The sequence below is a fragment of the Procambarus clarkii genome, unplaced genomic scaffold (genome assembly GCF_040958095.1).
Source record: "Procambarus clarkii isolate CNS0578487 unplaced genomic scaffold, FALCON_Pclarkii_2.0 HiC_scaffold_102, whole genome shotgun sequence".
Classification (NCBI taxonomy): domain Eukaryota; kingdom Metazoa; phylum Arthropoda; class Malacostraca; order Decapoda; family Cambaridae; genus Procambarus; species Procambarus clarkii.
In genome coordinates, this window is record NW_027189135.1 from 2537433 (window position 1) to 2548781 (window position 11349).

The 11349-nt window shown below is 47.5% G+C and overlaps 1 protein-coding gene across 1 annotated transcript; it reads right to left on the minus strand.

Moving 5' to 3' along the window:
* Nucleotides 1–4970: 4970 nt before the first annotated feature.
* Nucleotides 4971–8462, minus strand: LOC138360223 (uncharacterized). Its single transcript, XM_069320160.1, has one exon. It carries the CDS (start codon nucleotides 8460–8462, stop codon nucleotides 4971–4973), a length of 3492 nt encoding a protein of 1163 aa, XP_069176261.1.
* Between the last annotated feature and the right edge of the window lie 2887 nt (nucleotides 8463–11349).

Here is an 11349-nt window from a genome sequence, read left to right on the forward strand (position 1 = left end):
CAACCTCTAGAAGGGTTGTTAAAGATACAACTTACGAGCTCTGAAACCTCACAACCAAAAGGTTGTTACTATTATAAACAACCTCATAATTCTTCCCCGTTTAAAACAATTCTGTAATATACATCAACAAAGCAGACATGATTGAGGAAAAGATGAACAGGTTTCGCTAAAGAGCATCGGGTAAATGCTCGCTACCATCCAAAGAATTCCAAGCAACAAACGCATTTGTTTCCGTGCCCAGTCAGTTCAGGTTCTTGGAGTGGGTGCAGATGCAAGGAACGGGGGGAGGGGGTGTAGGGGGGGGGGGGTGTAGGGGGGGTGGACGGGGGTAGGAAGGGGGGGGGGTGGTCAAGATTCCTTCATGAAAGGAGTGGTATGTAAAGAGCGTGCGAGTTGTGTGTATATATTATATATATATATATATATATATATATATATATATATATATATATATATATATATATATATATATATAATATATACACACAACTCGCACGCTCTTTACATACCACTCATACCACTCCATTCATATATATATATATATATATATATATATATATATATATATATATATATATATATATATATATATATATATATATATATATATATATATTATATATATATATATATATTTTGTGACGATAATCTCCTTCAAGAGAGATTGAGCCTGCTCTTCCCTCCTAAGTACGTCCCTATACAACTAATAACAACAATAACAACTAAATATAGAAGATATATCCAACAAGTACAACACCAAGTTTTGCCCAGAGAGCAAACGTATTCAGCACCGGGACACCTGCTCCACCTCCGCCACTCAAACCAGCAAACTGCTTGTCCGTCGCCTGCCTATCGCTGATTGGCTGGCGCCCGTCGCACGTGCTCCTCCACCCACCACACAAGCTGACGTCTGAGCCCCGCGACCTACAGTCAGCAGAATATACCGTGCTCTCCAACACGTCTCATTGGTAGACTAAGCCTTGGCTTACGTGTACTAAGGGAGGTGGCAGCTTGAAGCCAATATTCCTGCACTAATATAATTTCCTTCCTATTACTCACTTGTCTTAACGTAACTTTTCATTTGCCAGTGATTATTCTTATTATTTTGTTTGATTTTATGTTACAATTTTTATGTCCAATTTTATTCATGTTTTGCTTTTCTAATGTAATTAAAATTTCATTGTTCAATTTACTTGTGTTTTGTGTGTCTTCCCATTACCTTACCACAGACGAAAGTTCCAGATTTTCTCTTTTTGTTTCTTTATGTGACGAGGCCCTACCCCTAGCTTTTGAAACAGCCGAACACCAACGTGTTACCGTCACACATATATATAATGTCTCTATACTGCTAGTATTTCTTAGTTTAGGCTAGTTCAACTTATCAGTGTAATACACGCTTGTGTGTGTATATGTGAGTGTATATACGCATGAATACCAAGTTCTAAAAATACAACACAACTGGTTCTCGACACGTTAGAAAGTATTCCACACCTCCAATGCCTCAGCTCAAAGTTTTTTTGTTGTATTTTTTTGTTGTATTTATATATTTTTGCCTTTGGGGCCTGTCTGAGTATGTTTTATAAGCATTCTCTGGCCCCTTGTTCGGCGGGTCTGGTTGGTTTAAGAGTCGTTAGAGATAAAGAGGCTTCGTTACAGGGTTCATAACACAGAGAGACAAGATGTTGACACTCCCACGGTGTGGTTGGTTAGGATTCCTTGCTCAGAACACCGTGGGAGGTACAGAGTGTCTTCCTCCTTGGGGCTAAGGGCACTCTCTCTTAGGCCACTGGGAGAGATGCAATGTCTCCCAGGCAATTCCCTGAGAGCAATAATCTAACACCTCCCTCAGGCCACCGTGGGAGAATGAACAACAAGAAGAACAGTGTATTCCCACATTAACTCCCACCAGCTAATGTTTTCCCAAATACAACACTGTCTATCACAAGAAAAAAAAATTGCTACTGAACCCATTACATTTTTGCAGCAATGCATCACTAATTCTTCAAAATCCAATTGCACATCAATTGTCCATTTGGAAGACTGATGTCTTTATCACGTAAGAACGTCTACAGTTGCACATTAATCACGTGCATCAACTATAGCAAATCTCTTAGTTGATGAGTGAATGGAATACTGTTACGGCCCTCTCGGGACGCAACGGGGTTCTTACTCTGATGTTATGAGGAAGTAGTATCCGGCCCCAAGCCAGTAGTGGCTTTCAAGGAATGAGATCCGTGACGCAAGAAACTTAAAGGGGGAAGGGAAAGAAAGTTAAGAACTTAAGACTATAATTATTACCATCACCAAATAAATAATATATAAAAGAGTGCACAGGGGGAGGGATATTAACACTGTACAGGGGAAATACACAATCGTCTTCTCCTGAAGACTCTGGATCCAAATTCTCGGTGCTAAGTTCTCGGTGCTTTCGTGGTCTCTTGACGAATCTTCCGATCAAGCTGAGTCTACCCCAAACACAGGCCAGCCAAAACACAGGTCCACTGGGGGCACCGCCGTGGAGGCCGTCAACCACAAGTCCAGCAGGTCTGCTGGCAGGTTCAGGATCAGCCACGCTGGTCAGGCCACTCCACGGGCGATACTAGGGTAGCGCCCTAGTCAGGAGCCTCGTGTGATACCACAAATCACTCTCCTGTCCTCAATACCCCAGTGGATAATCGTCTCCAGCAGTCGGTCCCGGATAATCCTTCTACTGCCACTCCACTGGCAGGGTAACACCACAGTGTTCTTCCGGGGGACGACTTCACAGCTGCTGCAGCAAAACACAAGGTATGGAGACGGCTGCCTTGGGTAGACTGACTCAACTTCCATCACAGCAGTCCCAGGTCGACTCTGTAAGCAGACACGTCATCAATAACTGGGACACACTAAAACACCTCACTTACGGGCTCAGGCACAAACGCCCACCTATCCACTCCATAGATGGCGCAGTTGTCTGAGCTTCACCTCACCAGAGGTCAGCAGCGGCTGTGTTGTGAGCTGCACAGGACTGGAAACCGGCCCTTGTGGCCAGTACTCGTCGTCCTCACCAGGTGTCGTCGTCCGTTTGGAGGGGGTTTCGGGAGCTGACCCACAGATGGCGTGGTCGTCACTGCTCCGTGCTCGGACGCTGGATCCGGGTTCGTAACAAATACAGACTCTGTAATTACAATGCTGAATGTTTACTGTAATTATACAGTAATCTGTATGACAAACTATTCTCACTATCAGGGAGTGAAGATGCCTACACACACACACTCACACACACACATACACACTATCAGGAGACTCCAGATGGTCTCACACACTATCAGGAGACTCCAGATGGTCTCACACACTATCAGGAGACTCCAGATGGTCTCACACTATCAGGAGACTCCAGATGGTCTCACACACTATCAGGAGACTCCAGATGGTCTCACACACTATCAAGAAAGTCCAGATGGTCTCACACACTATCAGGAGAGTCCGGAAGGTGACACACACACACTATCCTCATAGCGGTAGTGAAGATGGCCACAAACTTCATTGTCAATTATTAATTAATTTTTTTTTAATATTTCCTGTTTCGCTGTTACTATTTACAACCAATGTAATACAAGATTATGGTAGCTAATAGTCAAATTGTACAATAACGAGACACTTGAAAAAGTTGTAACTTGAAATGAGTGCACTAAGTGCTTTGTCTTCCTTGCTATCAAGGGTCATATTTTTCTGTGTTTACCACTGGTGAAGATGATGAACAAATGGTGAACACAACGCATGTACGCCACCCTTGATGAACACCCCAAATAATGAACACCACAAATGATGAACACCACAAATGATTGTTACGGCCCTCTCGGGACGCAACGGGGTTCTTACTCTGATGTTGTTAGAGGAAGATATATGTATCCGTTCCCAAGCCAGTAGTGGCTATCAAGGGATGAGATCCGTGACGCAAGTAACTTAAAGGGAGTAGGGAAAGAAAGCTAAGAACTTAATATTATAATTAACACCATCACCGATTAAATATATAGAATAAAAGAGTGCACAAGGGGGAGGGGTATTAACACTTTACAAGGGGATTAATCCACAATTGATGTCTTCTGCTGAAGACGCTGGTGCCATAACTCTCGGTGCCGAGTCCTTGGTGCTTTCTTCGTGGCCTCACAAGGAATTCTCCAAAGAAGTTGAGCCTACCCTGGCCACAGGTCAGCCAAAACACAGGTCCACTGGGGGCACCGCCGTGGAGGCCGGCAACCACACGTCCAGCTGGTCTGCTGGCAGGTTCTGAGCCAACAAGGCTGGTACGGCCACTCCACGAACGATAAAAGGGGAACGCCCTAGACAGGAGCCTCGTGTGACACCACAAATCACTCTCCTGTCTTCAGTACCCCAGTGGATGATCGTCTCCAACAGTCGGTCCCGGGTAAATCCTTTTACTGCCACTCCACTGGCAGGCTAACACACCACAGTGTTCTTCCGGGGGGACGACGTCACTACAGCTGCAGCAAAGTTCAAGGTATGGAGACTGGCTGCCTTGGGTAGACTGACTCCACTTCCATCACAGCAGTCCCAGGTCGGCTCTGTAAGCAGACACGTCATCAATAACTGGGACACTAAAACACCTCACTTACGGGCTCGGGCACAAACACCTGACGTATCCAGTGCATAGATGGCGCTGTCGTCGGAGCACCACCTCACCAGAGGTCAGTGGCGGCGGTGTTGTGAGCTGCACGGGACTGGAAACTGGCCCTCGTAGCCGATACACGGCATCCTCACCAGGTGTCGTCGGCGTTTGGCGGGGGGTTTCGGGAGTCGACCCACAGATGGCGTGGTCGTTACTGCTCCCTGCTCGGACGCTGGATCCGGGTTCGTAACACCTCCCCACCAAAAGGAATTTGGTTTGGGGTTCTATAAGAGAAGACAAACCAAATTAGTATGAGGATTTAGATGCGAGATAATGCATCAGCTACCACGTTGTCCACCCCTTAGATGTGTTCAATCTGGAGGGGGTATTGCTGCAGATGGAGACTCCATCTGGTGAGCCTGAGGTTCTTTTGCCTAAACTGAGCCAGGAACTTTAGAGGATTATGGTCGGTCTGTACTAATATAGGATGACCATTGCTTGTTAGATACACCTCAAAGTGCTGGACGGAATTAATCAAGGCCAACGTTTCCTTTTCTATGACCGAGTAATTCAGCTGGCTGGGGGTGAACTTCTTAGAATGATAGGCCACCGGATGTTCTACCCCCTTCTCGTCCGTCTGGGATAAAACGGAGCCCAGGCCATAGTCAGAGGCGTCGACCATCAGGATGAATCTATCCTCAAAGCTCGGGGACCTGAGGATTGGAGAAGAGATCAGAATTGCTTTGAGACTCTCGAATGCCTTCTGGCAATTCTCATTCCATATTAACTTTACCCCCTTCTTCAACAGATTGGTCAGGGGGGCGGCGATAGAGGAAAAATTAGGGACAAACTTACGATAAAACCCAGCCATATCAAGGAAACGTATGATGTCCTTCCTGGTAGCTGGCGTAGGATACTGGACTATTGCCTCGATCTTGCTGGCCTTCGGCGCAATCCATCCTCCTCCAACCTTATGACCTAGGAAGATGACAGAGGTTCTGGCAAACTCAGATTTATGTAGGTTGACCACCAATCCTGACTGGAGCATGGCCTTGAAGAAATCCTCTATGTGACGCAGATGATCCTGCCAATCTACATCATATATTAATACATCATCGATGTAGACTAAGGTGTTTTCCACGTCACGCAACACAGTACCCATCAGTCTCTGGAAAGTGGAGGCTGCGTTTTTCATCCCGAATGGCATCACCTGACATTCAAACAGCCCGTCGGGAGTCACAAATGCCGATATGGGTTTGGCTTTTTCCGTGAGGGGAACTTGCCAATAGCCTTTGAACAGATCAAATTTTGTCAGGTACCGGGCTCTACCTATGGCATCCAGACATTCCTCTACTCTGGGGAGAGGATAAGTATCTGCTACAGTGACCTTATTCACCTGGCGATAATCAATACAAAGACGGTATTTCTTACCAGGTTTGGGTACTAGTAGTATCGGGGATGACCATGGGCTCGAGCTCGGGGCTATCAGATGGTGCTTCAGCATGTAATCAACCTCCTCTTTCACCACCCGTTTCTTCAGTGGGTTGAGACGGTACGGGTGTTGCTTTATAGGTCGGACGCCTTCCTCCAGCTCGACATCATGCCTCAAGACAGATGTTAATCCTGGAACATCGTCGAAGATAGGCTTGTATTGCCGGATCATCTGCAGCAATGATGATTGATGTCCTTCGGCCACGTGTGTCAACTTTGCCTGCAAGTTTAACAGAATGTCTGAGTTAGTCAACACCTCCTCTTCCTCCTCAATGTCGTCATTAGTGGTCACTAAGGTTACGGGGAGTGTATTCTGCCCCTCGTATCTCTTGATCATATTAACATGAACCAGAGTTTCTTTCTTACGACGGTCTGGAGTACTCAGAAGGTAATTGAGGTTAGTAACCTTCTTTACAACCGGGTAGGGACCTACGAATCTGGCGCTCAAACTTCCAGTTATTGTAGGAGTACATACCAAAACCAGATCTCCTACTTGAAACTCCCTTTGCTTGGTCCTCCTATCGTACCTGCTCTTGATAGTTCTTTGTGTATTGTCCAAGTTCCTTGTAGCCATCTCCCAGTCTGAGAACAGCCGTCCTTTATTTGTAGACAACCAGTCCACCATATCTTCGTTGGTTTCCGCGTCCAGCCAATGTTCTCGTGCCACTTCTAAGGGACCTCTTACTGAGTGACCAAAGATCATCTCGAATGGGGAGATTCCTAGGGATTCATTGGGCACTGATCTTACCGCAAATAGGAGGTAGGGCAGTTCTTCAACCCACTTATTCTGCCTGTCGTAGCAAAACTTCCGAAGCATGCCCTTCAACGTCTGGTGAAAACGTTCCAAAGCTCCTTGAGACTCGGGATGGTAGGCACTAGAGGTTATCTGCTGGATTCCCAGGTCGGCGATCTGTTGGCGAAACAAATGGGACATGAAGTTAGATCCCTGGTCCGTCTGAATAGTCTTGGGAAGACCGTATCGTGAGATGAACCAGAGCAGTTGTTTCACCAAAACCCTAGCTGTGATGGTCTTAAGGGGGATCGCTTCTGGGTACCTACTAACCCGATCTAGTATTGTTAGCAAATACTGTACCCCTGAAGTAGCAGGTGGAAGAGGGCCTACTATATCCAAGATAAGGTGTTCGAAGGGCTCACCTATTGATGGAATGGGGTATAAAGGGGCTTTGGGGACAGGCTGGTTTGCTTTCCCGGCCACCTGGCAGGCGTGGCAGGTCTTGCAGAAACGACGTACGTCCTCCTTCATATGCGGCCAGTAGAAGCCCTTGGCTAGGCGTTGGAAAGTCTTAGAGATCCCACCATGTCCAGCAAATCTATTAGCATGGGCTGTTTCTAACAGCTTAGATCTGAACACGGCTGGGACGACTATCTGATCACCTACCGCACTTGACTGGGGATATTTCGGAGGATGCCGGCGACACAGTACATCATTTGACCACACATACAGATCCCCTCCTTTCGCAGGAGTGTCTACGGTGTCGGCCAACTTCCGTACCTGAGGGTCCTCCTTCTGTTCCTCTATCAGATGGGCTCGAGTCCAGTGTTCAGGAACCGGCATCTGGACGGGCGGGACTGGTGTATGGCTACTCGTAACCTGTGGGATAGGAGGAGAGTCAAACAAAGTGTTTAGATCTAGTGGTGCATGGAGGTGCGCCTGAGACCTGGTTTGCACTGCTGCGATGGGACTGGTCTCTTCACGTCCTGGATTCTCCACTACCAGGGGACAGTTGGGTAACAATCCTAGGGATAAGTCATTGGCTAATATTACGTCAATTCCCTCTATGGGAAGACTATCCACCACAGCCAACCGACACTCACCTTTTAAGTGCTGAGAGTCTAGATGTACTTGTACCAATGTGGCAACGTACAAGGTGGAAGGGAATCCACCCAGGATTACCTTCTGCATCTCATTCGCCGATATACCTTCGGGTAATGATGTTTCCAGAATTAGAGACTGGGCCGCTCCACTGTCTCTAAGTATTACCACAGGCGTACCTGAAAGGCCGCTGGTTACATACCCTTGGGAGATATACGGGGTGAACAATCCCTTCCTCATCTCCAGGGTGGATGTCGGTGGTACTATACTGTTCATCAGCATGACTTCCCTACGGGGATTATTACCTGTACTGCCACGACACCTTGCAGCAATATGTCCTCTCTTGCCGCAGGTCCAACACAATACATCCCTTTTAGGACTAATCGTCCGAGGACTATCTGAGGTTGGCTTGGCGACACTTCGAGGGGCAGTTCTATCTTCCGGTCTATGTTTGGTTGGATATCTTGAATAGGTCTTCGGGACGTACCTAGCAGATGGCCTATGAGTCAGGATATACTCTTCAGCCATGGTGGCTGCCGCACTCAAGGTCTCTACCTGCTGTTCCTCTAGGTACGTCTTCAGATCTCCAGACAAACAATCCTTGAAGTCCTCGAGCAGAATCAGCTGCTCGAGGTCTTCCTTGGTCTCCACCTTCCGAGAGGCACACCATTCTTGAAAAAGTCGCTCCTTGATCGTGGCGAACTCGGTGAAAGTGTGCTCTGAGGTCTTCTTCAGGTTTCTAAACTTCTGCCTGTACGCCTCAGGTACCAATTGGTACGCCATGAGCACAACCTTCTTCACCTTGTCGTAATCGCCGGAGTCGTCAAGGGATAACGTAGAGTAGGCGATTTGGGCCTTCCCAGTCAAGACTGACTGTATCATGATGGCCCAATTCTCCCTTGGCCACTCCAAAGAGGCAGCGACTTTCTCGAAGGCTGCGAAGAACTTCGAAACTTCTCTCTCGTTGAATTTGGGGACCATTTTGATCGAAACCGGTAGCTCCAGTTTGTCTCTGGCCAGCGCCTAATCGTAATACTTCTAGTTCATGTTGTCTCTGTCTTTCTTTTTCTTCTCTTTCTCGTTCTTCTCTCTCTCTTTCTCGTTCTAATTCTAAACGCCTCATCGCCAATTCTTTATCTTGTCTTTCTCTTTCCATTTCTAATTTCTTCCATTCTATTTCTCGATTAATTTCCAAGGCACGCATTTTGACAGTTAGCAAGCTTATATTCAGCTCACCTGCATCACTGTCAACGTCGCTGCCCTTATCTTCCTTTTCCGTGGAAGCTATCTCCTCACCTTCCCTTGTACTAGGAGTCTCGCCTTCCAGTTTCTCTTCTGCCTTCAGGTGCCGGTGAACCTTGGACAATATTTCCACACGGGAATCACTGGCACGGATCTTGATCTCCAGGTAGGCGCTCACTAGTACAAGTTCCGGTTTGCTCAGATACTTTAATCTGGCAAGACAGTCCACTCTGTTCAGAAAAGCCTGAACATCGTCCAGATCATCGATGGTAGCTTTTTCTGCCATTGTCACAGATGGAACACTCAACTAGCACTTAACACACCGCTTACACGTTAGCACTTAACGCACCGAGCACTGTTCTACGGCAATATTGCACTTTATCGCACCAAACACTGCACTTGCCAATATTGCACGTAATCACTTCGGGCACCGCACTACGCAATATCGCACTTAATCACAGCGAACCCTTCGCTCTTCAATATTGCACTGAATCACTGAGCACCGCACTAGTCAATATTGCACTTAATCGCTTAGTCACAGCGAGCACCGCACTGCACAATATTGTACTTAGTCACTCTTGAGCACCGCACAGGACGTATAACGTCACAATCGTCACACAGGGGGAATTATATACAGGGATTACGCCACGTCACCACCCCTGTCAAACATACTTAACAAGGGGACGGATCCCGCTGGGGATGCCAATTATGTTACGGCCCTCTCGGGACGCAACTGGGGTTCTTACTCTGATGTTGTTAGAGGAAGATATATGTATCCGTTCCCAAGCCAGTAGTGGCTATCAAGGGATGAGATCCGTGACGCAAGTAACTTAAAGGGAGTAGGGAAAGAAAGCTAAGAACTTAATATTATAATTAACACCATCACTGATTAAATATATAGAATAAAAGAGTGCACAAGGGGGAGGGGTATTAACACTTTACAAGGGGATTAATCCACAATTGATGTCTTCTGCTGAAGACGCTGGTGCCATAACTCTCGGTGCCGAGTCCTTGGTGCTTTCTTCGTGGCCTCACAACGAATTCTCCAAAGAAGTTGAGCCTACCCTGGCCACAGGTCAGCCAAAACACAGGTCCACTGGGGGCACCGCCGTGGAGGCCGTCAACCACACGTCCAGCTGGTCTGCTGGCAGGTTCTGAGCCAACAAGGCTGGTACGGCCACTCCACGAACGATAAAAGGGGAACGCCCTAGACAGGAGCCTCGTGTGACACCACAAATCACTCTCCTGTCTTCAGTACCCCAGTGGATGATCGTCTCCAACAGTCGGTCCCGGGTAAATCCTTTTACTGCCACTCCACTGGCAGGCTAACACACCACAGTGTTCTTCCGGGGGGACGACGTCACTACAGCTGCAGCAAAGTTCAAGGTATGGAGACTGGCTGCCTCGGGTAGACTGACTCCACTTCCATCACAGCAGTCCCAGGTCGGCTCTGTAAGCAGACACGTCATCAATAACTGGGACACTAAAACACCTCACTTACGGGCTCGGGCACAAACACCTGACGTATCCAGTCCATAGATGGCGCTGTCGTCGGAGCACCACCTCACCAGAGGTCAGTGGCGGCGGTGTTGTGAGCTGCACAGGACTGGAAACTGGCCCTCGTAGCTGATACACGGCATCCTCACCAGGTGTCGTCGGCGTTTGGCGGGGGGTTTCGGGAGCCGACCCACAGATGGCGTGGTCGTTACTGCTCCCTGCTCGGACGCTGGATCCGGGTTCGTAACAATGATGAACACACGAAGAATAGCATCGCCCATATTGAACACACACACAATGAACAGTCACCCCCACGGGATGAACACCTTTCATGAACAATATCATTGCCTTGACGTGAGCCAAAACTAACTAACTCACTCAATCCCCCGAACGACCTAAACTGTGTTCATCAACCAATCCACGTAGCTCCCCACCACCCACGCGAAAGGACGAGATGAATCTGCATTCACTTCCAGACAACAACATTCTTAAAACCTTTCTCCCTCCTCTGACGATTTCTCAGAAACAATACAAGCAGACATAAGCCACTGTGAATGCTCTGAGCCAGTAAGAAGCCACCAAGCCAACCACAATAGCCGCATTATAACAGGGGGAGCCCCCAAGAGTGGTTGGCTAGCCGGGGTTCATTTGTTTACAACGCCATACAGTGCTTGGG